General features: G+C 36.0%; 6 protein-coding genes and 1 long non-coding RNA gene across 8 annotated transcripts; 6 read left to right on the forward strand and 1 right to left on the reverse strand.

The window, feature by feature from the left end:
• The first annotated feature begins 8 nt into the window (after positions 1-8).
• LOC147534510 (lysM domain-containing GPI-anchored protein 1-like) lies at positions 9-3,103 on the forward strand. The gene is made up of 5 exons (XM_086649408.1): positions 9-839; positions 1,873-1,990; positions 2,116-2,277; positions 2,386-2,417; positions 2,679-3,103. Exons 1-5 carry the CDS (start codon positions 161-163, stop codon positions 2,924-2,926), a joined length of 1,239 nt encoding a protein of 412 aa, XP_086505534.1. The 5' UTR covers positions 9-160; the 3' UTR covers positions 2,927-3,103.
• A 1,456-nt stretch (positions 3,104-4,559) lies between these two features.
• LOC147534511 (basal transcription factor complex subunit-like protein) lies at positions 4,560-11,199 on the forward strand. Its single transcript, XM_086647605.1, has 13 exons — positions 4,560-4,899; positions 5,463-5,637; positions 6,013-6,116; positions 6,215-6,491; positions 6,624-6,670; positions 7,146-7,183; positions 7,261-7,306; positions 8,106-8,159; positions 8,263-8,331; positions 8,930-9,006; positions 9,938-10,033; positions 10,570-10,686; positions 10,833-11,199. The coding sequence occupies exons 2-12, from the start codon at positions 5,607-5,609 to the stop codon at positions 10,640-10,642; spliced, it is 912 nt and encodes a 303-aa protein (XP_086503731.1). The 5' UTR covers positions 4,560-4,899; positions 5,463-5,606; the 3' UTR covers positions 10,643-10,686; positions 10,833-11,199.
• A 1,385-nt stretch (positions 11,200-12,584) lies between these two features.
• LOC147534512 (elongation factor) lies at positions 12,585-15,171 on the forward strand. 2 transcript variants are annotated; one of them, XM_086647607.1, is made up of 7 exons: positions 12,585-12,738; positions 12,781-13,080; positions 13,577-13,694; positions 13,828-14,030; positions 14,121-14,148; positions 14,625-14,733; positions 14,874-15,171. In XM_086647607.1, exons 2-7 carry the CDS (start codon positions 12,796-12,798, stop codon positions 14,953-14,955), a joined length of 825 nt encoding a protein of 274 aa, XP_086503733.1. In that variant the 5' UTR covers positions 12,585-12,738; positions 12,781-12,795; the 3' UTR covers positions 14,956-15,171. The 2 variants fall into 2 exon arrangements, with proteins under 2 accessions (XP_086503733.1, XP_086503732.1); XM_086647606.1 differs by having other exon boundaries at positions 12,722-12,740; positions 12,773-13,080.
• Positions 15,172-15,925: 754 nt separating this feature from the next.
• On the forward strand, positions 15,926-17,925 carry LOC147534513 (uncharacterized). Its single transcript, XM_086647608.1, has 2 exons — positions 15,926-16,295; positions 16,544-17,925. The coding sequence occupies exons 1-2, from the start codon at positions 16,263-16,265 to the stop codon at positions 17,756-17,758; spliced, it is 1,248 nt and encodes a 415-aa protein (XP_086503734.1). The 5' UTR covers positions 15,926-16,262; the 3' UTR covers positions 17,759-17,925.
• Positions 17,926-19,053: 1,128 nt separating this feature from the next.
• On the reverse strand, positions 19,054-20,050 carry LOC147534514 (fatty acid elongase 3-like). Its single transcript, XM_086649590.1, has one exon. The coding sequence runs from the start codon at positions 20,038-20,040 to the stop codon at positions 19,180-19,182; it is 861 nt and encodes a 286-aa protein (XP_086505716.1). The 5' UTR covers positions 20,041-20,050; the 3' UTR covers positions 19,054-19,179.
• Positions 20,051-20,871: 821 nt separating this feature from the next.
• On the forward strand, positions 20,872-23,748 carry LOC147534515 (uncharacterized). The gene is made up of 3 exons (XM_086650846.1): positions 20,872-22,088; positions 22,736-22,964; positions 23,394-23,748. Exons 1-3 carry the CDS (start codon positions 21,199-21,201, stop codon positions 23,541-23,543), a joined length of 1,269 nt encoding a protein of 422 aa, XP_086506972.1. The 5' UTR covers positions 20,872-21,198; the 3' UTR covers positions 23,544-23,748.
• A 799-nt stretch (positions 23,749-24,547) lies between these two features.
• Positions 24,548-26,281, forward strand: LOC147534516 (uncharacterized). The gene is made up of 2 exons (XR_015228141.1): positions 24,548-24,814; positions 25,547-26,281. It is a non-coding gene; the product is annotated as an uncharacterized LOC147534516 (long non-coding RNA).
• Positions 26,282-26,801: the final 520 nt, after the last annotated feature.

The following is a 26,801-nucleotide window of genomic DNA, read 5'->3' on the forward strand; positions in this document are numbered from 1 at the left end:
TTTCGGTCATTAATAGTACATTTGTCCCATTCCCTCTACAGGATTCTCTCTTCCTCTTGTCTCTTCTCTCTCTCTCTCTCCTCTTACTTCCCTCCAGCTGAAGAAGAACAAAACCCCCCCAAAACCCTAAAAAGCTAAAAAAAAACCTCTTAAACCCACAATGTCAAAAACCAAAATCTACCCCATGAACTTCTTCTTCTTCTTTTTGTTGGTTGTTTTCCCAAATGTTGTTCTTCTTCTTCAAGTAAACTCAAAATCAACAATAGAACCATGTTCAAACTCAGATTCTTGTAATGCATTATTAGGTTACACACTTTATACAGATCTTAAAGTTTCACAAGTATCAGCACTTTTCCAAATAGACCCCATTTCTCTATTAACTACAAATGCCATTGATATTTCTTACCCAAATGTTGAAAACCAAATTCTTCCATCAAAAACATTTCTCAAAATCCCTATTACTTGTTCTTGTGTTGATGGAATTCGTAAATCGGTTTCGACTCGGTATAAAACTCGTCCATCTGATACTCTTTCTTTGATTGCTGATAATGTGTACTCTGGGTTGGTTTCAGCTGATCAACTTAGAGAAGCTAATTCTGTTTCTGATCCATCTGTTCTTGATGTGGGTCAGATTCTTACTGTTCCTTTGCCATGTACTTGTTTTAACTCCACTGATAATTTGCTACCAGCAGTTTATCTTTCTTATGTTGTTAGGGCAATGGATACATTGTCTGGGATTGCTAATGGGTATTCGACTACCATTACTGATTTAATGAATGTTAATGCTATGGGTACTCAGGATGTTGATGCTGGGGATATTCTTGCAGTTCCAATTCCTGGTAATTTCTTGGCTTTCTAGATGAGTTTTACTCTTGGTTGCTAAATGTCTGATCTTTTTCAAAATTTTATGCTATTTTTAGTTGATTTGTAAGTTTATTTGTTTGCTGGTTGAGTTGTTTAAAGTATTCTTGACATTGTTTTTGTAACATCACAAGCCGAAGCATGTATCCATATGGCATATGTCCCGCTTTTGACACCATTCCAAGCCTAACAGATATGAGGTTTGTTTTTTACAAAGGTTCCACGAGCCTACCGAAAGGCCCGCCAGGCCGACACTTACTAAGCTTGAGCATACACCTATAGCCTAAGCTCAGGAATCTTCCTAAGCGATGGGGGACTATCACAATTTCTCTAGGTGATATTATTGTTGGGTATTGAAAGTGGTGTTTTGGTTACTGAATTGAATAATGTTTAGTGGATTCCTTTCCCGTGCATATGAATTTCTTATTGGATTTGAGTTAATTTAGTGTCCAATGCATCCTCAATAATTAGGTACCTGTAAAGTAATCGATGAATTTTGTGGAGTTCCCCAATAATTAATTTTGTGGAGTTTCCCAATAATAAAGGTTTTCGAGAAAATTTGCCTTCTCTCCAATTTAGGGTGTGAATCGATTTCCCGAGCAAAAGCAACTTCAACCCTGTATGATTTCTTAGAAAAGATGTTTGCTTCTATGAAGGAGCAAGACTTCCATTGAGGAGATATGTTAATGATCTCAGCTTTGAATGGAGCTCCTCCGTTCAAATCGTTGAGAAAAAATATTTTGAAGCTCCATTTATGGATAAATGGAGCTCTTCATATCAAGCTTTGTGGTGGTGATACGTCTCCTTTTACTTTAGGTCCTCAAGAGAATGCCTCCTTAAAACAAGAAATAAAATTGTTAAACTTATCAATATTTTTCTTTATCAGGAATATTTTAGTTCAATTGTCATCTTCTATTGATAATGGTACACTACAGCTGCATTTCCACTTATATTACTTTATCAGAGAACGAACTTTATCGATGCATACTTCCTTTTTGTTGTATATTACAGCATGTGCATCTAACTTCCCAAGGTCTTCCGACGATTTCGGGTTGATTGTACCAAATGGGAGTTATGCCATCACAGCGAGTCGCTGCGTTCAATGCAGTTGTGGACCGGGAAATCTCAAGTAACTATACCATTTCACTATCATTTTTTTTTCAACTTGTCCCTATTTTAACATTCATGTTGATATTAATTGCTCGAAGGAGTAAAACGTACAAATTAAGCTATTTTATATCAAACTTTGTGCAGTTTATATTGCACACCTGCATCATTGGCAGTTTCATGTTCAAGCATGCAATGTGGCAACAGTAATCTCATAGTCGGCAATGTTTCGAAGCAAGCTAGTAGTACTGGTTGTAATGTTTCTTCTTGTACTTATGGTGGTATTTCCAATGGCACAATCCTCACTAAGTGAGTTTTCTCATCGTCTTTTGCTTCTGTATCTATTTAGTTATAGCTCTAGTAGAATGGTTATGGTCCGCTTTTCTGAATGTCATTGTTTCTGTTTCATATCTGCAGTTTGTTTACATCTTCTCAACCCCAATGCCCTGGTAAATCACCGTGAACTTATGCAGATTACATTAACAATAATATAATTCGTCCCAAATGAAACCCGTGAGTTTTCATCCTGAGGCCCGTTGTGACGGGCCTGTTTATTGAGAAACTCCTAACTGGGTGTCGGATCGAATAACACATGGTTTCACCCGGGTTTCAATAGATACCAATAATATTGGTATTGCCTTAAACGGCCATGATTTTTCGTTTCTTGATTTATGCATATACTGACAATTTTTCGACATAAACTAATGCAGGCGATCATCAATCTCCTCCACTTATAGCACCAACTGCAATAAGAATCAGGGATTCAATGTCTACTCCGGGCCCTGCACCCTCACTATCGGAGGGAGTGAGATCCACAAATTCCACGTCTGGGCTCGGGCTTCCTCCCGCAAATGGGCCAAGTGGAAGTACTTCTAGTTCTCCGTCCTCGCTCAAATCTCTATCCAATTTGCTGAGTGGGATACCACTCTTGTGTCTATCTTTAAGTTGGTGGCTTTGATATTGTTACCGAAATTGTGCCTAAATTATGGGTTCTGTTTTGCCTAGTTTCGCGGTTTCTATCATGTCTGACTAGTTTATTTATCTCACTTTTGGTTTTCATCGGGGTAAACAGTCTATGTATGGATCAAATATTTGATTTTGGATTTATAACATACCCTATTGTCATTCTATGAAATTTTGTACTTGTCCTCCTTGTATTTGTTGTTCCTTCAAAGAGTTGCTCAAAGAAATTTGTGGTTCTTTCAGGCCAATCTAGTAAAACCCCTGGGTTCATATTGATTTCTCTTTGTTTTGGGGGTGTTTTTTTGAGGACCTGGAAATAATTAAATCTAATATGACCACCACCACTAATAACTCAAAGTTTGATTCTAATCAAACTTTACAAGGCTTGAATACTTCAAGATTGGGGACAGGCCTGTAGGGTTTATGTAAACCTTTGGGTTATTTTCCAAATAACCCCTAACTTTGTGACCAGCTTCCTGTTTAGCCCCTAATTTTATCAAAAATTCCTAAATGGACCCTTTTTTCAGTTATCGTTAGAACGTCGTTAACCAGTCATCAACTCTCTCTCCTACATCTCATCAGCTCTCTCTGCCACCTCGTCGTCTTCTCCGGCGAAGGTCGCCGACCAGCCAATTTTCCGGCAGGCGACCTTCAAACATAAAAAAAAATCTCTCCTCTCTCTCTCTAAAAATAATAATAATTTTTTGTCTTCTCTCCTCTCTCTCTCACTCTCTCTCTAAGAGGAGAGAAGTCAAAAAATTATTTTTTTAGAGGGAGAGAGATTTTTTTTATGTTTGAAGGTCGTCGGTCGGAAAATCGGTCGACCAGCGACCTTCGCCGGAGAAGACGATGAGGTGGCAGAGAGAGGTGATGAGATGTAGGAGAGAGAGTTGATGACTGATTAACGGTATTCTAACGGTAACTGAAAAAGAGACCATCTGAAAATATTTGATAAAATTAGGGGCTAGGCAGGAAGCTGTTCACAAAGTTAGGAGCTATTTGGGACCTAAACCCAAAAAGGGTTCGTTCAAGTTCAGCTACAGTTCAAAATAACTAAATGAAACTGTGGCAAATGTTTATAGTTTTTGAAATTGCCAGTTTTATGGGTATTTGGGTGAAAATATTTTACATAATAAGTAAGATTTGTAATAAAAATTTGATATTCAAAGCATTCGCACGTAAGATTTGCAAATGTGTAAATAGAGAAAAAGAATGAATGGATTGCGACTTTCTGTCCTCACATGCCCTGTGTAATGGGCCTAAGTGACAGAATCCTCTACGATGAGCCCAACACATCGTCCACCCCCCGTGGAGGCACAACACGCTCCGGAATGGTCTTTGTCTTTCTAGTCCATGTCGTTCCCGTCCGAGTAAAATTTGGATCGTGTTGGCGCAACCTGCTGGCCAACAGGACCAGACTCACACCACTGGCCTTGTTTACAGCATACCCAACACATGATATAAGAAAACCTAACACATGAAAAAAATTTATTTTAGAGAAAAAATTTCTCTTTTCTTTGGGAAAGTCGCCTATCAAACAGACTCAAAAAAGTATACTCATCCCACCTTGTGGGACTTCCACTTGAACCGCATGTGAGAGAAACCCTTGTTTCTCTCTCCTCTCACATGTCCAGTCACGTGGCGAGAGAAACTTTTGTTTCTCTCACGTGCGGTCCAAGTGGGAGTCCAAAAAAGGCGGGTTGTGTAGCGTTGTCGAACCTAACATTCATATACCAGACCCGAGAGAACCTATGCAGGCTATACTCCCAAACCCCACCTTCCCTCGTTTTCCATCAATACAAAAGCTTCTTCTTTTCTCTATATTTTGCCTCCCATTAAAGCTCCGATTAAACTTTTACCTTTTTCTCCCTCTCCCTATTCGCTAGATAAATTCTGTGATAAATCTATAACATTATAATTGAATAAGGTTCTAGGTTTTTCTCTGTTGGCTTCAATTTATCAGAACAAGTAAGTTCTCTCACTTTCCTTCTCCTTTTAAGTTATATTTGTTTTCTAGGGTTTTCAAAAATTAGTAAGGTTTAGTTCAGTTCAAGTTGAAGACAAAGATGAATACTTTTGGGGGTTTTTGGCATTTTTGTTCCTTGACTTGATTGTCATATTTTTAATGCGTATGCTTTGATTATAATTGGTGAGACATTAATCTGCTCGATTTCTTCTCTTCTTTGTCTAATTTGCAACTTTGTTTACTTGTCAACCATTACCAGTCAATACTCATTGATGAAATTGACCTAATTGGTGATGCATTTATGGACAACCTTTATTTTCCTAAAAAAGGTTCTTCATTTATCTTTCTGGTTGAAAAAATACAGAATATTTGGTCACCAGATTGGGTTTTCAGTTCATATCATAGTTGTAATTGTCAAATGAAATTGAGAGAGAAAGAGTGAGAGAGAGTCCACATAACTTGTTTGATGAAATGCCTGTAAGAGATATGATCTTATATTGTGTTCTTTGCTGTTTGATTTTTTCTAAATTTGCTTACCTTGAAGAAGCTAACAATATATTTACAGGGAGCATACTAAGCAGCACCCATAACTCGTGCTGAAAGTCTGCCCTTGTCCGGGATAAGGGAAGATACTCTAAGATCAAACACATACTGAAACCCTTTTTAGTTTTTTAAATCTCAATCCTCAATATCGGTCTCGGGTGCAGTCATGGCTTCAGTTCCATCAAAGCAGTATGCAGGTTCTCTCGTTCTCTAAATTTTTTTTGAAAAGTTGATTCAATTAAAAGAACAAGCAAGTTCAGATTATGGCCCCTGACGGGGCCGTAGCCCGGCCTCATGCAGGAGTGTCAAAAGAAATACCTTATATGTGAAAAACTAAAGCCTACCAATTGAAAATAAAATTGTAGAAATTTTATGTTTCCCCCATTTGTGTACCTGACTCCAGTGGTACAACATTCCTTTGACCTTCATGATAATGTCGTCTGTTAATACCCCTTGTCCTTGAAGATTTTGTGGTTTCTTTTTCTCCATACGGTCCAAATTGTTGCCGCGAAAGAAAGAAGATCAACTTATGCTTCATTTTTTTTAATATTATATTGATTTAATTCTTGCAGACGATGTTAGCCTTCTCATGGTTCTACTGGATACTAATCCATTCTTTTGGGGAGGATCAAACTCCACCACCAATGTTCTCTCCTTCTCAAGTTTTCTCACTCATGTAAGCTCCCTTTTCACGACTCTAGTTACTTAAATCAGAACTTCGGATATAAAGATAAAAATCTAACTTATCTATTTTTTTTTGTGATCTATTTGTAGGTAATTTCATTTATTAATTCTATTCTCCTCCTTAATCAACTCAACCAAGTTGTCGTCATTGCAACTGGATTCAACTCATGTGGTTACATTTTTGACTCATCCACTTCGGAGGCAATAACTGCGAGTTCGCATAATGGGAGAACACCCGCACTTAGCTCCAAAATGTTGCAAAAATTAGAGGAATTCGTCATTAGAGATGAAGAATTAAGCAAAGACAACTCTAAATCTGGGATTCCCTCTTCACTTCTATCAGGATCTTTGTCTCTGGCTCTTTGTTGTATCCTTGATGATTGATGTTTTGTTAATTACTTTTCCGTTCTATGTATTCTTTATCTATGTATTACTTTTCCTTTCTATGTATTCTTTGTCTATGTATTCCTTTCTATGTTTCATTTGACTCGGTATATAGACATCCAAAGAGTGTTTAGATCTGGACCACTTCATCCACATCCTAGAGTAAGTTTTCCGTTTCCATCCTAAGTGTATCGATGGGTCTGTGAGTTGAGAAGAATATTATATTCTTTTGGAACTTTATATGATTATATTGCAATGTTCCTTGAGGAAAGGTCTGAAGACTCTGCACATACTCAAGGTCACATATATTTATATATATAAGCTGAATTACATAAACAGTACTCTTGTTAACTATTCTGTCGAGTAATTTTTTATTATATTTACTCTCTTACTACAGCTTGTTAAAATTTGAAAAACAGAATGTATGAAACATGGAGTTCTTTTTTTAATGACTATGTAAAGTTCTTAACCATTTCCATATGTTTTTTATGATCTTTTCTTAATGTGCTTCTCCAATACATGTGGACCTGCTTACAGTCTTCACTGTCATGGTTAGCTTTGTGGGGATTAGATGGATATATTGTTGGTTATTAAGTGTTTTTGGGGATTTGACTATTTCACCGATTTCCATTGACAGATATTGTGCCTGCAAGGGTCTCCAGATGGTCCAGAACAGTATGTTACCCATGTTTTTTTAAAAATCATTTTTGGCTTATATAAATTGAGCTTTTTCTGAGACGATATCTTGGCAGATATGTTGCAGTGATGAATGCAATCTTCTCAGCACAACGTTCAATGGTATTGTATTATTTAATGTAATTATATCTTTTGTTTAGTCTTGCTTTATGAAGGGTATGTGTTTAATCTACTTATTGAACAAAATGGTAGTAGTGTAGTAAACCACATGATTTTCAAGAATAAGAAAGAAAAGCCGATGAACGTCAAGTTCCTTCTTGGTATCTAGAAACTCCAACAGTTTTACTTGGTGCCCTGGCAGGAGGCTTTGGCCCCTTGTCTCGCCAGACCTGATTTCACTTGCTGCTTAATAGATAGGGATATTCATGTGAACGTGTACGTGGAAGTTTTATACGAAGGTTCATACGTGATGATAGTCTAAGTTTTCTGATTAGAGTTGATTGTTAAACTCTCTAGTGTTAATCAAGCATCAAGGTCCTATACTATAGACTTTTAAATACGACTTCCATTTAGTTTAGGGAACTCCAGAATTCAAGAATTATCTAGAAATACAATAATAACAACTGTCCTTAAATTAAACAACAAATGAAGCAATTAATTTTTTTTAAATAATTAAAAACTTGTTGCATTGCTTGGGCCAGTGGCTGCCTAACGAGCTCGCCCTGGACTTTGGGCCTACCAGGTCTCGGATGTGCTTGGCACAAACATGCTCTTGATGTTCCCTTAAAATTCACCGGCATATTATATATCAGATATTTGCATTGCTGCTTCTGGGATTCAATTAAATGGTTATCGGACATGTTGAGAGTCACTCTATAGGAACCTCTTGCCGGCTTTTAAGCGTTATTTATGAAACTATGTTGTATTTATCAGTTGTTAATTTATTGTTGCTAATATGTAGGTGCCTATAGATTCGTGCATTATAGGGGCTCAACACTCTGCCTTCTTGCAACAGGTGACATAGGTTTCTTTCATATTCTATGGATTCCTGTTGTTGAGTTCTATCATATGCAATTAATAGGAGATATCCATTAGTTCCATACTTCTTGTGATAACAGGCTTCTTACATAACCAGCGGGGTCTATTTGAAGCCCCAACAATTGGATGGGCTTTTTCAATATCTCTCAGTAAGTTCTCTTGAAGATTTTATGCTTCTGCTGCTATATGAAATTATTAAAAAGTTTGTTCACCACAAAATCTAAGTAAATTTCTGAGTTTTGATTTGTAGAATCAGAGTTAAATGTTATCAAAAAGTTATACCATGCACCTCTCTTCGAGAAAGTAAATAACTAAAAGAACTTTGGCATGTAACTTAGCAAAATAATAGACATTCAACTCTTACTGGTTACTAAATCCTTATTTTGGTTCATGTCCAGTATATAAGATGGTTCAATTAAGTACATAAACCCAATAATTACGTGAAGGTATACTCTTTAGGGGTGTTGACGGATAGTTCTAGTTTCAACTTAAGCTACATCGCACTAGATATTGTAATTTGAACTGATCCATCTTGTGTTGGCTCTGGCTTTGGTCCTGACCTCCCAATCAGTTGGACTTGAAACAAAGTTTACTCGGTTGTGGTTCCAATTGAGTAGGAAATATTTGGTTTCGTACTGTGCATCTCCTTCCAAGTAAATAGGTTGAGGTGTTAAAAAGAGACATGCTTTTAGTTTTCTGCACTTCATCAACTTCGCGGATATTAAGCTGATTTTTTATGATATGCAGACAGTATTTGCAACTGATTTACAGTCACGGAGCTTTCTGCAACTTCCTAAACCTGTAGGGGTGGATTTTCGTGCTTCGTAAGTGCATCTTTTCGTACCTCATTCTTAATTATGTCCTACCATATTGTTCCTCCATGCATAAATTGTACTTGATTCTATTCTTGATGTTATGTATCATAAAACCTTTGAAGTAGCTGAAATGTCCTGCGTGTCTTTTGCAGGTTTATTTCATATCGTGCATATTATTTAACATATGAAATACATCGCATTTAACTCATGTCCAAGTCATGGTTACTGCAAGTTGTTACATGTATGGACTATGGAATAGTTACTTAGCTAACCTCTGGGTTCTGATGCATTTTGTTACTCCATTTTCTAGTGGTTCCTTGTTAGTAACGAACTAACGATCCAATCATCCAGAAACCACAATTGTGCATGCTAGCAGAGGAAGACTGATTCTTTCCATGATAATGCGACTGAGGTGTTTTGAGTACCATAGTGAATGATGATGTAGGTAACTTGGAGACTGGGTGCATGGCAACCAAATATAGCGAGTGATGTTATCGGATCCAAAAGAGTGAAGATTAAGAATCTTTTGGAAAGAACAAATGTGGACCTCATATATAAAATCAACATAGGACGTTGCTGGCTGAAACTGAATCGTTTTAGAATACATCCATATCTGGTTGTTTATTTCGTGTTGGGTAAAAGAAAATGTAATGGCTTCTCTTAGGGATTTAGAAAGCCTTTCTCTATTTTCTTGCGACATGGAATGCTTCAGTCACCAAGTTGGTTCACCATTTTCCTTGTTCTACTCCTTTCTTCTTCGCGTGGAATTGATGCATTGTGTTTAATTTAGGTTTCTAGCTTTCCTCGTTCTTTCATGATGAATTCTTGTACCATTTTTTAATTTGTGCGGAAGGAATCTCTGTGCAAATCCTTTTATTTTCATATGGGTAGTGTAATTAATTGCTTAATTTCTATTGCATGTTTGGAATGGGGCTTGCAGATGCTTTTGCCACAAAAAGACCATCGACATGGGGTACATCTGTTCTGTCTGTTTGTCCATATTCTGCAAGCATCACAAGAAATGTTCGACCTGTGGGTAAGTTACTTTTCACCATTAAGAGTTAGAAGTACAAATCGTTGTCTCCTTGATATTTATACTGTTTTGTATTTTTGTTTCATTTGTACCACTTTATCTGTTAAATAACTTTTCTATGCCACAAACCATCCTAAAATTCACATAACATTAGCTCAGAGAGCTTCCGTTTTCCTCAGACTATCATTCATGGTACTATAAGCATGAATAGGAAAGACGAGCATTAAAAGGAAAAATAGTATGAAATCACTAACGGTGTTGTTGACAGAAGAGTGATCCATTGTACATCTACATACTGTGAACTATTAGTTGCAATTTTGTGGGAACTTCTTGACTGCAATTTATGGTTGCAATTTTGAGGGAACTTGTCGACTGCAATTTATGGTTGCAATTTTGACGGAACTTCTCGACTGCAATTTATGGTTTTCGATTACACGAGTTTGGAATTTTATATCATTTTCGTTCATTGATAAGTTGGTCATATTATTATAGTGTTTCCATTGCTATCACTGAACCAAGAGCAATTTTGGCACATGCAGATCCGAGTTTGGGAAATCACAATCTGAAGTTAATTCAACACCTGATCGGAAGCGAAAAACTCCTGAAGTCTAACTAGGCTAGCCAGATCCACTATCAGATATTCCAATTATATATAGGTATGTTTGTATTGTCCTTCTCGATCACATCAACAGAAATATTTCCAAATTTAGTCCATCAATGTGATTATTAGTAGCCCTAAATTTTAAATCTACAACCAAACTTGGTCGATCCTTTACATATTTCTTGTCAACAACTTTTGCAGCAGAAAAAACAGGGTGAACCGACAGTAACAGGCGTCAATTGTTCATGAGAAAGATGTTAATTTATTCTTTTCACCCCCAGCAATCCAGAACAAAACTAACCAATCCAGCAAGATGTCATCCCAGTAACAAGGAGAGGAATCAGAAATCCAAGATGTTAAAAATCGGCGACGTGATCAAATATTTAGCTCCAGGTGGTTATATTTTCTTCATCAGACACAAGCAACTTCGATCTGTCTATGATATTATATAGTTTTGAGTGTTTCTCTTTTGGTTATCCTTAGTATTATCAGAATTTGAGGGAAGCAACCTGAACATTTCATCTTCAAATGGAATTTTGGTAGGAAAGAAAGAACTATTACTAGTTTCCATGATTGAACCTGAATTTGCAACTTGAAGGTAGAAATCTTGTTCCAGTTTCATTAATATTTAGGACATATCTTACTGCGAGACCACCGAAAAGTAGTAAGTTGCATCACCTTCTTGGACCATCTTGAATTCTTGATCTATGAAATAAATAGTAACAAAACACTATAACATATACAACTGAAAAAAACAAGGCTTATTAGGCAAAATACAAGGATGGAATAGGAATAACCATGATACAAAGATAAAATGGTTTCAAGATCTATTACATCACGAAATTGGCAATTATTCTTGATAGCTGATTAGTCAAAATTTTATAGACTGGTCTTAGTTTTAGGCTGGGGAAAAAATATAATTCATTCGAGATCCAAAACTAAATTTTTCTAGATTATAATGTTCTTTGTGCTTGTGAATTTCTGATAATTTCTGTAATGCATTGTAATTGTTCGTAAAATATATCGAACTGTCTTATTTTAAACAATAATATGTGTACGATGTCCCAAACCAACGACCTTTTGTCCGTGCAATCATTTCAAACGTATCTAAACCCATTTGCCAAACAATATGACTCACTAAGCATTGGGTCTTCACGCGGATTACAGACGCGACATATTTCTCTTGTAGCATCCTACAGTTGTTCCTTGCAGATTAATACTTTAATAATTTCAGTAGTCTTGATATTTAGATTCTAAAATCAATAAAGAAGAAATTTTTATGTCAGTCGTTGGATGTAATCTATATTAAACTTTCAATAAAAATAGACGGTCCGACTTATCCAAGAAACGGACCGAGTTGTATTTATAATAAAAATAATGATACCAGGAATCAGGATGATATTAAGCTATTTCAAGAAAAAAAAAAAGATGATATTAAGCTAGCTAGAAGCCCATGTTATGAGTTTGTGAATGTTCTTTGTGCTTGTGAATTTCTGATAATTTCTGTAATGCATTGTAATTGTTCGTAAAATATATCGAACTGTCTTATTTTAAACAATAATATGTGTACGATGTCCCAAACCAATGACCTTTTGTCCGTGCAATCATTTCAAACGTATCTAAACCCATTTGCCAAACAATATGACTCACTAAGCATTGGGTCTTCACACGGATTAGGTCTCCCGCGTCTTACAGACGCGACATATTTCTCTTGTAGCATCCTACAGTTGTTCCTTGCTGATTAATACTTTAATAATTTCAGTAGTCTTGATATTTAGATTCTAAAATCAATAAAGAAGAAATTTTTATGTCAGTCGTTGGATGTAATTTATATTAAACTTTCAATAAAAATAGACGGTCCGACTTATCCAAGAAACGGACCGAGTTGTATTTATAATAAAAATAATGATACCAGGAATCAGGATGATATTAAGCTAGCTAGAAGCCCATGTTATGAGTTTGTGAATGTGGCAATACTCTCTGACTTTCTCTATTATTTTCGACACGCCTCTCTTTCATCAAACAAGAAAAAACTCTCTTTCATCAAACAAGAAAAAACCCCCAAATTGCTAGGTTTTCTCCAACATCCAAATAACTGAATTTTTTTGTAGAGAGAGAGAGAGAGAGAGAGAGAGAGAGAGAGAGAGAGAGAGAGAGAGAGAGGATGACTCATGTTAGGATAGGTAATCCTATAGAAGTGGGGAAGACGGTGATTGAAGTTGCAGAGGTAGCTTGGTCAGCCATGGAGTTCACCCACAACCATCTCCACAAACATCATGATCAAAAGTCAGAAACCCATCATCATCAACTCTCTAGTTCAGAAGAGGAAGAAGAAATTGAGTCTTTACGTTCCGAGAATCGTCGTCTCAAAACAGTTCTTGAAGAAAATCTCAAACTTTTCCAAGACATCTCTCAATCTCAATCTCTATCAAAAGATTGCCCTTCCGATGTAAGTTAATAACCACAATTTCCAATTATTAGTTCATTCAATTGCTTTATATCAAATTGGATCTTATCTGTTGTTAACTTGTTATTTGAGTACTAATTAGTAATACCCATGATTGATTTTGAGTTTCTGGCATTTAATTATTAATACCCAATTGGGATTCTGTTCCAAATATGTTCACTTTAATCTTCTAGTCTCTTTATTCTGCTTGCTCTGTTCATAATGCCTAATGCTCTTATTTCATTGTTTACTTTTGACCTTGATACTTGATGAATCGGTTCGTTATAGACACACATGCGCAGGCACGCACACACTTACACACAAACCAAAATAGTTGATGTCTGCTTGAGCAAGTTTGGTTCTTGTTATATGCGTTAAAGTACTTTTGAAAGCTGAAGGGTTTCGTTACTATGCCTTGTTCTTTATTGGCTAACTTTTAGTGAATATAAGTTATAATTAATCTAGAATACGGCATTTACCATCTGTTGTTCATTTGCAGCTTTATACACGCCTTGTTGCTGCTGTGGACTCCAAAAAGTTTGTGACTCAGCTTGAATCTCTCCGTGAAGCGTCATCAGATCCATTAACGAATAACTTTCCTTTTGAACAAGCCACAGGTCATTTACTGTTTTGGATCATTTAATTTCAGTGTAATTTTTCTATAACTGTTTTACATGAATAAGTAATAGTTTATGTTTGCGGACATTTGGCTTCATAATGAATTTCTTTTTCTTTTTTAATTTGGAGTAGAAGCCGATTTGCTTTCGGTGAAAATTCTAGTCAATGGTGAAGCAAGTTGGTGGGTATGGGTTACTGATGAGACACACTCTAATTGTGTTGAAGAGCGGAGTGGAATTGATGGTGAAAGTTATGTAGTTGTTAGTGAAGAAGATGTTGTTGAGGGTGTTGCAAATTTCATGGCAAAATGCATTATCTCTAATCCGAAAGCTAAGGTTGATGTCTACCTTAAGAACTCCTCGATCTTACTTATTTTGTTTAGTTTCTCTGTTATCTAACACGGCTCCTCTACCTCCCGCTCGCAGAAATTAACACCTGAGGAACTTCAGAAATGTAAGTTCACAACTAACAGGATCTATGATCTCTCTGATTCTTTTTCTTTTAATTCTACTTAATACTAGTTAGTGTCAAAGATCAAGCCGATTTGTGTCATCAAACCTGATAACTGATTTATACTTGATAGCTAAGGTTACTTGTCAGATACTCGCAGTTTCTTCATTGGGTATAATGCAAGCTTTTGTATGTGTATGTTCTACGGATTTGCATGATATCATTTTGAGCCTTTAAATAACAGTCTTGTTAGTTCAGAATTAAAAAAAAAAAAACAAGATTGTGTCCAAAGGCGAATGACCTCGTCCTTAAGTGGTTTAAAATTTGTCCAATTCTTTTTGGGTTCAAGTCGCTTATTGGGAGTGCTGGTAGTGGTGCCCTAGGTTTTAATATTCAATAATCTTAGAGAATGCATACTCGAACTTCTGTTATCGTAAATAATTATTATCCATGTGAGTGAAAAATTTGGAAATTGGCAGCGATAGCTAGTGCTTTGGGTGGTCTAAACAAGTTTGAGACGATGCTAAAGATTTGGCATGTAGCACAAATATTTTATGCCTTCTCCGCCTGGGGACTTGCTTTAGCGGGGTGAGCCTTTATCCAATATCGTCACTAGTCTTCAAATCTTTAAGGAGTATATCTTCATTTTTGTAATTTAGTTTTCATCTTGAATTGAAAAATGCTTATGGCTTACACCCGTGCTTCATGGCGTGGAATTTGAATTGCAGATTGTATAGGCATCGAGCAATCCTGAAAATGGCTGCGAAAGGGATCGGAGCATCTGGCAAAGTAATTATGAAGGCTCTTTAAATCGATAATGGCATTGAACCACTGTAAATGATTGGTGTTTTATGTTTGTTTGCTTTGTTAGTTTCTGGTTGGCTATCAAATGTACCTAAATGCTGAACCTGCAAAATTGTTATGTAAATAGATTTCAACAGGTTTGAGTACTGAAAGTATGCAGACAGACAAAGAGAAGTCATCTTGTGTCTGATTTGGGTATAAAAAATGTTCAATTATCTTTAACTATGTACATATTCAGGATTATGTCATAGTTTCCCCTGTTTTTAGTCGAATGGATAATTTTCCTCGAGTGAAGTGGAATTGAAAATTAGGTTACGCTTACTATCACAAAAGGTGGTCGTAACAATGCTGCAGCTTTTTTATATATTCTTGCACTTTTAGTAGTCCCAAAGTAATCTTTTCATACATTTTCACAACCAGACGACCTAAGTTTCTTGACAGGTTCATTTCGATAATGAAACAATGGATGACTCAATTTGAAGCTAACAACGATTTAAGTAAAGAGACTGAAAGTGCAACTAATTGTGACGCCTTGTTCCGACCCAGTGGAACTGAATTATATACTAAAATGACTTATTATGACGAGTGATAACTAACACAAATATATATAGAATAATGAAGAGTGTTAATTAATCGTACTTATTATCTAGATTAGTTGATAGTTGAAACAAGTATATATACATCACTAGACGGGCATGAAAATCAGAAAGAGATTCTTTTTCTACCTAATAGGCAGTTATCGTGCTCATCATATATTCATGATGTATCAATGCCTTGTAACGACTGACGTAGATCGTAGTCGATTTCTCAAAAAAAAAAAACATTTTCAATTCTTAAGTCAAAAGATCTAATTTTTTTTTTAAAATTAATTAATTCTTTTGTAAGAGTACAACCCTCTAATGCCAAGTTATGTTAACAAAACCAACTGTTTCTTTTGAACGTTATTAACAAGAAAAAATACTACAAATAAGTTTTTGGAAATATTTCCATTCTTCTCAACTGGTTTTAGAAGTAAGAATTCAAACCCTAGAAAGAGAGAGAGAGAAACTAATTTTTAGGTTGATGCATTCGCCCAGGAAACCTAATTCAAAGAGGAGAAAGAAATTGAGATAAAGATTAGGAAGTTCAAGTTCTTGTTTAATTCTGAAAACAGTAAGTACGTGGTATTTTACAAAATAGAAACACTTAATCTTCTATATAAACAGGCAGGGTTTCACTCTGTTTCTTATAACATCTAATCAAAATAATTCATCAATTCTTTCTCATTAGAAAAAAAAAGAGAGATTCAAGATTGTGGGGTTTTCAGATTACCAATGGCTGATAAAGATACTTGGGTAATTTGTGAGGTATTGTTTCAAAATATTTTCAAATTCTTACTTCTTTCATTGCTCTGTTTTTCTCTTTTGATTCCTCTGTTATATATATAATCTTCATGTTCATCTTCTTGAATGAATTAATTAATACCCATAAAGTGAATTTGATTTTATAGCACTTCTTATCTAAGCTAGTCTTCTTTTAATTTCTCAATCTTGATATCTTTAATTCTTCTGTATTTTTGTTAACTCTTGTTTTCATGGTTTCCGTTCTTAAATAGACAAAGAAGAAGCCAAGGAAGCGAATTATTCACACCACTGTGGAGGAAAATGGAGTGAAGCGAAAGCGTCTGGTAGTTTCTAGCGATGAGAAACTAGAGGAAAAGCCGAGGAGGCTAAGTGTTTACTCCGACGAAGAACTGCCTCAGAAGATCATGGAGTCTACTGATGGATGTAGAAGTAAGTTCTTGAAGTGGATGATTGAGATGGAAACAAGAAAACTAGAAAGAGAAGGGAAGAAAGTTGATAATACATTCTATAACGTCGTAGATGAAATTGCAGATGAAATTCGAAACGAAAGAAAATCATCCTCCCCACCCACCACCATGACCACCACTACCACCACCTCCACCACCACCACCACCACAACTACCAATAGGAGGAAGGGAAAAGAGATTTTTGATGAATACAATGTGGTTGAAGACATGAAAGAGAAGTACCCAGAGAGAAAGTCGAATAAAAAGATGAGCGTAAGTAATGAGAAGAGCGAAGCATCATCATCATCATCATCATCGAAAGAGACCCCTCCTCAATTCACCATAACTACCAAAAAGAAGGGGAAAGGGAAAGAGATTATTGATGATGATGAATACAATGTGGAAAAAGACACGAAAAAGAAGTACCCAGAGAGGAAATTGAAGAAAAAATCGAACGGAAATAATGAGAAGAAGGAAGCATCAACATCAAAAGAGATGCCTCAATTAATGAGAGAAGCAATTAGGAAACAGAATGGTACTAAAATCACATGGATAACAGAGAAGACGCTTGTCAAAACCGACATAAAACCTGATCAAGGCAGGCTCTTGATAACAAATCATGAGATATTACTGGCATACTTGACTGACAATGAAAGGGAGAAAATAAAGGTTTCAAAAGATAAGAAGAAGGAGAAGGATAACAATGAAAATCAGGTGAAGGTGATAGATCATGAGGGCAAAGAGTGGGAACTTGATTGCAAGAAATGGGTAAATGGTTTTACTGTCTTAACCAAGGGCTGGAACACCATGGTTGAAAGCTTCAAGATGAAAGTAGATGATAAAGTTCAATTATGGTGTTTTAGAGAACCTGTGGAAGGACAAGAAGATTCCAAGCTTTGCTTCGCTATCAATGTTGTAAAATCGGTCATTGATCATGAGGAAAAGGAAGAAGAACAAGATGAAGCAACAACAAGTATAGTAGAAAAAACTGGTGAAATTGAAAAATGTAACATTTGCTGATCAACTTCTTTTGTGGTGCTTTAGACTGCCTCGCCTCCTAATATAGTTTCATCTTCTAGTGTTTTATTCTGCTTGCTTTACTATATATGTTCATAATACCACCAGTTTAATATCCCAAACTATCTGATTGTCGAAATAGAACATATATAAATGTTAATTACGAGTTATGAAGATTTTAATGAAAATTTTCCTTATGAAATGCGTACAGGATAAATTAGTGTGATGGGTCTAGATATGGTAGTTTGAGTAATCTGTATGTCTTCAAACCTTACCTAATGCCTAATGCTCTTCCTTGTTTCATTGTTTACTTTTGACCTTGATACTTGATGAACCAGTTCGTTGTCCATACACACACACACACGCGTAGGCACGCACGCGCACACACACAAACCAAAAGTAGCTTCCGTCAGCTTGAGCAAGTTTGGTTCGTGTTAGATGATAAACTGTTAGAGGACTTTCGAAAGCTGAATGGTTTCTTTACTATTTGTTGTTAATCTGCAGCTATATACACACCTTGTAGCTGCTGTGGACTCCAAAAAGTTTGTGGGTCAGCTTGAATCTCTCGTCAAGCATCATAGATCCATTGGCGAATAACTTCATTTAGAAGAAGCGACGGGTTCTTTACTATCTTGAATCATTTAATTTCAGTGCAATTTTCGGTGTACTTCTAAAACAGTTTTACTCGAATACACATTAGTTTGTTGTGTTTGCAAACACTTGGCTTCATAGTAAATTGGTTTTTCTTTTTTAATTTTGAAATAGAAACCGATTTGCTTTCGGTGAAAGTTCTAGTGAATGGTGAACCAAGTTGGTGGGTATGGGTTACTGACTTACTGATGAGACACACCCTAATTGTGTTGAAGAGAGGAGAGGAATTGATGGTGAAAGTATGGGTTACTTGCACAAAATCATGTTGGGTTTGTAAAATACTAGTCTAAGTATTTTCTTTTGGGTCGGAAACCAAATACTAGTCTAGGTTGATGATTAAGAAAATGCAGTTCTTTTTGTAATATTGTTCAAGCCAGTTTAATTTTCGTCATTGCAATGTCCTTAATTGGTTTAAAATTTGGCGGATTCTCTTTGGATTCAAGTCGCTTATTGGGAGCACTGGTAGTGTCTGAGGTTTTACTATTCAATCATTTGAAAGAATGTATATCGCTCGAATTTCTATTATCAAAACATAATTATTATCCATTTGAGTTGAAATATTTGAAACTTGCAGCTATAGCTAGTGCGCGCTTTGAGAGGTCTAAACAAATTCTCGACGTTGCTAAAGATTTGACATGCATCACAAATATTTTACCCTTTCTTGACTTGCTTTAACTGAGCGAGCCTTTATCAAATTTTGTATGTACAAGTACTCAGACAATACATTCTTTACCACGTATACATACTAAGTATATACCAAAAGGAAAGAGCCCTCAATCGATTCTCCTTCCCTTTCTCACTTTTCTCTTTTTATTTTTAGCTCCATAACTCTTAGTATGAAAATCAGTAAAAAGAAAAAGAAGAGATGTATTAAAAAGCATACTAAAAACCCAACCCCTAATTCCGGAGCACCCAATAGTTCCAGTAAGATGGAAGTACAACATCACTATTGAAACCCCAAAACCTAGTAAGAATTGACCGATTTGACAATTTGTGACCGATTTCTTCCAAATTGGTTGACTTCCAAAAGAGCACATCATATAATAAGCATACATTACCACATGAACTAAAGCATTTGTTACTAATCCAATAGGAAAGAGAGACTGAGATGTATTGAGCCATATGTAACACATTACTACAACAAGTGTATGATGGTACACGTGGAGGAATGTCAACCGTCTGTTTCCATTCTTGTTAAGTAAAATTAAAATTGTGTCGATGAATTCGAGGATCTTAGAGAGGTAAAATACATAGGCCCAGAAAAAAACAGGCCCTTTGGGTTGGATTTTATTCGAAGGGAAACAGAAGATCCAACGACTGTCCGGCATTCTAGAGAAGGTTGAAAGAGTACATCCAACGGCCATTATGAATGAAAGAATCATTAGATTGAAATTATGAATGGCTGAGATGATTCGAAGAAGAGTATACCTTGACGAATTTTGGATCGTGGATTTTGGTTTTGATTGGAAGGTGGTGAGGTAGTGGATGAACGCGACGAGAGAGAGGTAGGTCATGATGGTGGTAACTAAGAACCGGGTTGACCCACCAAATGTCTCGCTTTGTTGCCATTGGAACTCGCTGATCACGGGGTGATCCACTAACCAATACCGTATATGAGCGAAAATTCTCACCATTCTTTCGGGAAAAAATGTAATTCCCTTATTTGTTGATGTTAGATTAGACACGAGGAGAGAAAGGATTGAGTTTATGCAGAAGTTTGCACTAGTATATAAATCACATGAAAAATCATACTAAAAGAATAAAGTGAAATATAAATTATAAGAAATAAGAAAAGAGATTAGAGGATTACTAGTAGTTGGAAGGTTAGTTTTCTATTCCTAGTTTGGACTTTGGAGAAGATTAGTAGTTGAAACATTGGATTTGTTTTATTTCAAAGGCCCCAACTTAATTGTGCATAATTTGCCCAACTTATAGTATTGGGAGCTTGTACAGAAAAATTACATGCTGGTTGGTGTGCCTGCTATAAGTGTGGCTTTAAAACTTTTGGGATGCTCCAAAGCTTGAAACCCGGTTTGCACCGACTTTCCTAACGGGCTTGGGTGGACAATGGCGTAAGTAATTTTCAATAAAGCCCGTTTAGCCTAATAGCCAAAAGGTTTGGTTACCCAAACCATCCGACCCGATGTTTCAAGAATCCATGGACGTCCATACCCGATTGATTCCCATTAGTAGTTGTAGAGAAATTCAATTCATCCCTCCAATTTGGTCCCTCTACCAGCCCTCCGTTGATGTGGCGATATATCACTCGAGTTTGGAGCAATTGGAGAGAGAATGGTGGAGAGAATAGTGAGAAAATATACTCCAGTGATATGTCGCCACATCAGCAGAGGACGGGAAAGAGACCAAAATAGAGGGATGAATAGAATTTTTGATAGCGGTAAGAACTGATAAAGAACAAATCCATGTGAAAGCCCCAAGGTGTAGGCTAACATCTTCCTTTGGCCAAGATGATAGTGACCGTTGATTGAATCTAGCGGTTGTAATTGAAAAGAGCGGGTCCGTTGGGATTATCGCTTCCCTTTTGCTATATCAGCGCTTAAACACTTTTTCTTCTTTCATTTTCTTTCTTCTGTTGTTGGCTGCTAACTTACACCATCTCTGTCACTGCTTATCCTGCGCCATCTTCAGATGTCTCAGTCTTCTCAAGAACCAGTACTACTGTATCATCATCTTCATCCTGACAAGAATTTCTCGATATAGAAAAGCAAAATAAAGAGATACCCATTCAAGTAAATTGAAATCAAAGAACTGGGTTTCAATTAGAATTTTAAATGGAAAGTTCAAAAATTCAATCGAAGTTAAATAGAACTCAATCATATTTACTTAGGTCATCACCAACAATTCGATCTTCTAATCATTTTCTTTCTTCAATTCATGATGAAGAAAAACCACATAAATCATCTGGTTCGAGAACAAGAACTAGTTGTGGGACTGGTTTGAATCGATTCTTAATACCTTTACTAGCCATGGCAACCCTAACTTTCTCCTTAATCTTCTTTTTCTTTTTCTATCTCAGAAGGAAAAAGTTACTCACTTGGAGAAACTTATTATTAGCACTTGGTTTAGTTACTACTGTGATCTTCATCCTTAGAAAAAGAAAGGGTTTTGTTTTAAAGAACTCGTCTCTTCTGAAACAGTTGTGGGGGGAGAGAAATAGAATTAGAAAACTAGGGGTTTCTTCAAAAAGTAGTGGTGAATCTGTTAAATGGTTTATTGGTAATGGAGAAAGAGGAATTTCTTCTTCTTCTTCTTCAACTTTCTTGAATAAAGAACAAAAAGAAAACAAAATTGTAAGAGAAGGTGTTGAATTTTATAGTAATGGGGATTTTTATGAAGGGGAGTTTCATAATGGGAAATGTAATGGAAGTGGGGTTTATAATTACTTCATTAATGGAAGATATGAAGGAGATTGGATTGATGGAAAATATGATGGATATGGAATTGAGAGTTGGGAAAGAGGAAGTAAATATAAAGGACAATATAGAAAAGGTTTAAGACATGGATTTGGAATTTTTAGGTTTTATACAGGAGATTGTTATACAGGTGAATGGGTTAATGGACAAAGTCATGGAATTGGAGTTCAAACTTGCTCTGATGCTAGTTGTTATATTGGTGAATTTAGGTCTGGTATCAAACATGGACTTGGTTGTTACCATTTCAGGTATATTATTCACTGAACTGTTTTATTGAGATTTCTGAATTCATTATTTCAAATTCTGGATTGAATTATGTTCATTAGTTTAGTACTTAATGAAGTTCATGATTAAGTATGAATGTATGACCAATGAAAACTATTGAAACTGCTTTCTTTTTTGTGTGTAATTGTTTGGTTAAGTTCTTATGATTAATCGAAGTTTCGAAGATTCAAGTCGTGTCGTTTTGATCGGTTTAATTTATTGAGATCTGTTAAGCAATTTATCGTCAGTGATGGAGCAGTTTGAATGAATTGACCAACACTGGACAACGACAAACGTCACCATTCTACCAAAGAGGGCTTCACCTTAAATTTACGATTTTGTTATCTCATTTAGTTGGTCTTTATCAGTAGTTAACACATGATCTTTTGGTCTTTATTAGTAGTTGGAATCAAACTCATTCTAAACTATGTTATCTCGGAATAAAAAGTTTAGGCTATAAAAAAACAGTACCGACGACCGAGGTTGGGTTTTGATTATACTCTTGCTTAGTTTCAAGTACTGAAATATTGATTTTCTTTTGTACAAATCGATCAAAATTGTCTCTTATTATCCTTGTACTTTGTGCTAGTTATGACTCATTTACTGAGTGTAGTATAAAAAATGTATGCAGGAATGGCGACAGATACGCGGGTGAGTATTTTGGGGACAAGATCCATGGCTTTGGTGTATATCACTTTGCCTATGGACACTGTTACGAAGGGTCGTGGCACGAAGGCAGAAAGCAAGGTTTTGGTGTTTACACTTTTAGGAATGGAGAAAGTAAATGTGGAGAGTGGGATTCTGGAGTTCTCAAGAGTCCTCAACACCATCTAACCGCAACGGTTCTCGGTGCAGTGCGGGTATGTTTCTTTTCATGTCAGGTTATTTGAGATATGGTTTTCGCAAACGTTGAATTCTTCGTAGGAAGTGAACCACATATAATAATGAACTTTCAGATGAAGGTTTATGTGGTGTTCGATAGTTGTCAAATTCGTATCTGAAATCTGACTCGTGATCTGAATTGACTCGAATTAGATTTTCATAGTGTTTCTTTTTGTTTGACTCGGCTGAATGTTTGATTCAGGCTGATTTTGGGTCCATTTCAATCAGACATAAAGTAAGTCTGAATAAAGCAAGAGCCATTGTCTGAAATAACCTCAATATTCAGACAAGTCCGAATCTGGCGAGTCAGCTTCAGGCTATGGCACCATAAGGACCCAAGGCTAAACATCAAATACTTTTGATAGATCATAAATCTTGAATCATCTCTTGTCTAATAATATTTTCAGGCAGCTAGAAAAGCGGCAGAGAACGCAATTCACCTACGGCAGGTGGACAATCAAGTAAACAAGGTTGTCGCAGCTGCTAACAGAGCTGCCACTGCAGCTAGAGTTGCTGCCACTAAAGCTGTTCGGAACAGAACGGATGGCAAATTTTGAGACAGTCATTTGTAGGATATCACTAGAGGTTCACTTTTGTACACTGTAAATATATAAATCATGTAATCAGAAGTTCCATCACCGGATCGAGCAAACGCTTACCCGCGTGTTAGAGAGCGAAAGAGAAGGGTTTGTGATCTATGATCATACTGTAACATGTACATAAATACTTATATTATATATCAATGGGAGCTTGAGTTTCAAAGAGATACTGTTTTTCTACTGACTTACCAACTCTAACTGCTCCTTCAATAGAACTATTTTTTAGTTCATGCTGTTTGTTTAAATTTCCAAGTTTTCATGTAAAAACTGAAGTAGTTTGGAGTGAAAACTGGCTCAAGACCTATACCTGTGCCTGATATCAGATCCGACTAACTCGGGCGAGTTTCAAACTTTCAAACATATCGAACGATTGAGGGTTCGGCATGGAACTAACGGGACTACTTCTAGCTCGAGCAGGTTTTGAGTTACTAGGGATGTGAAACCGACCGTAACTACTAAGGCATAAATCATCATCATCAGATACGAAGTTCAATCGATAAAATTTGTATGCCATTTTTTTTAAATCCAAGATGATAAGTACTTGTGAATTTCACTTTCATATATGAACTAGATTGATGATAGATATTTCAGTAATGATAGATTAACAACAATTAGGATAATTAATTGTATAATTATTGATTAAAATAATATTAAGAGTTTATATTTGATGATCTAAAAGGCTAAAAGCACATGGAAACTAGTAAAAAGAAGGGAGATTTTGACATACACCCCCACTTTTATATTGATATTAGGACTACACCCCCGCTTTTTGAAAACTTTTGATTTATACCCCCACATGGACGGAAACCGTTAACTCCGAGTTAGTTTGACTGTGTGCGAGACACATGCGTGAAACATGACATTTTTGCCCCTTTTTGATCGGACGGATATGTGCATCTCTTGAGATCTGACGGTTGAAACAAAAATCTAATATTTAGTAGGGTTGCATAAATTTTTTCTCTCCCACCATTTCCACTACCCAACTACCTGCTCAAATTTTCGCCCTTTTTCTTCTTCAACTATTTTCATGGACACCTAGGGTTTCATTGTACTCGGCTGGAGTCTTTCATCTCTAACTTCTTGAAATCGGAAGAGAAGGATAGACTTTGTGTTGGAAATTGTTTGTTTCTCTCTCTAAACTCAGCAAAAAACTTTGATCGGGTGATTTAGGGCTACAGATTCAGGGTTTCTTGTGAAGAATACCATTAATGGCTGAAGGAGGAACGTCTGTAAGTATTAGAAACAATTTTGTGTTAAATCTCCCTATTGATGATAACTTAGTATTTTTTTTTAAACTGAATAGTCAAAAAAAATTGTCTTTCAAGAAAAACTGCTATCTTGGTATGTGTTAAAGCAAGGGTACCAAGTTCAATTTATCTTATTCATGAAAATCCAGATGACGAAATGGGGTCTTGAACTCGGGTCTGTGATGTTTCTCCTCTTAATCTACCAACCAAGCCTCCATTTTTTTTAAATTGTTTTGGTTTTCAATGTTTGTTGAGTAACATATGAGCTATATTCTCTTCATCAAAAAAAAAAAAAACATATGAGCTATATTTATTATGGTTTTGTGTTAAATTTCTTATGTCAGTATTATACCACATTGAGATATCATTATTGAAATACCACATTGGATAAATTACCCCACTGACTTATCAAATAGTTTTTGAGATATCACATTGTATTCGTAATTAGTAGTTGTAAAGATTTGATGCTTCCTTAGTTCTTGAAAAATTAAGATAATTTTGGATAATTGCCTATATAAATTATTGATATTCTCTTTTTGATTAGATGAATGATGAATGTTTAGTTACATTACCAAAATCAGATTTAGTTGTTTCAGTAATATGAGATGTTATTCTATTTTTACTCAAACCACATGGTTATGGGTTGCTCTTGCAATTCTGTTACTTTTTGATTTGTAAAGTTTGATCCTCTTTGTTTTATCATTGCTTACAAAGTAGGTTTTGCTCGTGTAAGAAATATTATTGCGAATTATGATGGTCACTGGAGGATTTTTCCTTAGAGGGGAAGGTGGTATTGTGATGATTATTTAAGTGGGAAGATAGCTATATTTGTGAATGTAGATAGTGATGAGCTGAATTTGATAGACTTGATTAATGGGATGGGAAGCAAGAACAGAGATTTGGTTGGGCATAGTATGCTTTTGTTGTATTTGAAACATGGGGTTAAATGCAACATCAACAAAGAAAGTGACTTGCTATAATGGTGGATGGAAGGTGATTTGGATGGTAAAGGAAGGGGGCACTTGTTCTTGGATCATCAAGCTCCATTTGCAGTTCAACCTCCTCAAGAAAGCATGAACCTCTACTGTTCCGACCATTCAAGCAGGAAGTTTAGTGAATCGACCAAGTCCTGCAGTGACTCATTCTCCTTTTGCTTCTTTTTGTGATGGATTGTGAAAGGATATAGCTCAGTGATGATCCTTTGACCTCTTTTTGTTCTTATTTCGAATGTGAAGATGCTCATTGAGCTGTTTTGTTATGAGTGGTCTGTTTTGCGGATACTTGACATGAATTCTGTTTTATTGTGGATACCCAAGTTATAGACACCAACTTTCTTTGTTATGGATGCTCTATTTTGTCGTATATGGTTTATTGCCTCTTTGCTTTTGATGTTGTTTAGATGCTCTCTTGTTGTAAACAAGTTATAGAAATAAAATCTTATTTTTGACAGGAAATAGGTTACTTTCGTTGATGTTGAGGCACATTGATAGACTGTTAAAAGAAGAAAGATTGTTTCTTTCATTACAATTTTGTTATTGGAACTTCATTACTTCTAGTTAATGTTATTTTTCGGAAATTAGGGAAGGGCCCCTACTGTTTTTCAGAAATTAGGGAAGGACCCCCAACCGTCAATCAACTAAAACAAGTAAGACATGAACTAGACCTTACTTGTCGATCCCTTGTTAGCACCTCATCCCATCTTTTCTAAAATTTCAACTTTAAATACTTGCTTCTTTCAATGGAATAAGATGTATGAGAAAGATTAAATTTATAGTGTAAGTTGAAAATGACCGTTGGAGGACAAAATGGAAAAAAAATTCAACAACTATGAAAAGGGGTAAAAATGTCATGTTTCACGCGTGTGTCTCGCACACAGTCAAACTAACTCGGAGTTAACGGTTTCCGTCCATGTGGGGGTATAAGTCAAAAGTTTTCAAAAATCGGGGGTGTACTCCTAATATCGATATAA

The sequence above is a fragment of the Eschscholzia californica genome, unplaced genomic scaffold (genome assembly GCF_041429995.1).
Source record: "Eschscholzia californica isolate CP2 unplaced genomic scaffold, dmEscCali1.0.p SCAF_6, whole genome shotgun sequence".
Lineage (NCBI taxonomy): Eukaryota > Viridiplantae > Streptophyta > Magnoliopsida > Ranunculales > Papaveraceae > Eschscholzia > Eschscholzia californica.

Bases quoted from the DNA above. Each gene is read 5' to 3' on its own strand.
- LOC147534510 (XM_086649408.1), top strand. From the start codon at position 161: ATGTCAAAAACCAAAATCTACCCCATGAACTTCTTCTTCTTCTTTTTG. The intron at 840-1,872 runs GTAATTTCTTGG...TGTATATTACAG, and splicing joins TCTTGCAGTTCCAATTCCTG to CATGTGCATCTAACTTCCCA. The intron at 1,991-2,115 runs GTAACTATACCA...AACTTTGTGCAG, and splicing joins TGTGGACCGGGAAATCTCAA to TTTATATTGCACACCTGCAT.
- LOC147534513 (XM_086647608.1), top strand. From the start codon at position 16,263: ATGGCTGATAAAGATACTTGGGTAATTTGTGAG. The intron at 16,296-16,543 runs GTATTGTTTCAA...GTTCTTAAATAG, and splicing joins ATACTTGGGTAATTTGTGAG to ACAAAGAAGAAGCCAAGGAA.
- LOC147534514 (XM_086649590.1), bottom strand. From the start codon at position 20,040: ATGGTGAGAATTTTCGCTCATATACGGTATTGGTTAGTGGATCACCCC.
- LOC147534512 (XM_086647607.1), top strand. From the start codon at position 12,796: ATGACTCATGTTAGGATAGGTAATCCTATAGAAGTGGGGAAGACGGTG. The intron at 14,031-14,120 runs GTTGATGTCTAC...TCCCGCTCGCAG, and splicing joins TCTCTAATCCGAAAGCTAAG to AAATTAACACCTGAGGAACT. The intron at 14,734-14,873 runs GTGAGCCTTTAT...TTTGAATTGCAG, and splicing joins TGGGGACTTGCTTTAGCGGG to ATTGTATAGGCATCGAGCAA.
- LOC147534511 (XM_086647605.1), top strand. From the start codon at position 5,607: ATGGCTTCAGTTCCATCAAAGCAGTATGCAG. The intron at 7,307-8,105 runs GTATTGTATTAT...GCTAATATGTAG, and splicing joins TCTCAGCACAACGTTCAATG to GTGCCTATAGATTCGTGCAT. The intron at 8,160-8,262 runs GTGACATAGGTT...TTGTGATAACAG, and splicing joins ACTCTGCCTTCTTGCAACAG to GCTTCTTACATAACCAGCGG.
- LOC147534515 (XM_086650846.1), top strand. From the start codon at position 21,199: ATGGAAAGTTCAAAAATTCAATCGAAGTTAAATAGAACTCAATCATAT. The intron at 22,089-22,735 runs GTATATTATTCA...AAATGTATGCAG, and splicing joins CTTGGTTGTTACCATTTCAG to GAATGGCGACAGATACGCGG. The intron at 22,965-23,393 runs GTATGTTTCTTT...TAATATTTTCAG, and splicing joins CGGTTCTCGGTGCAGTGCGG to GCAGCTAGAAAAGCGGCAGA.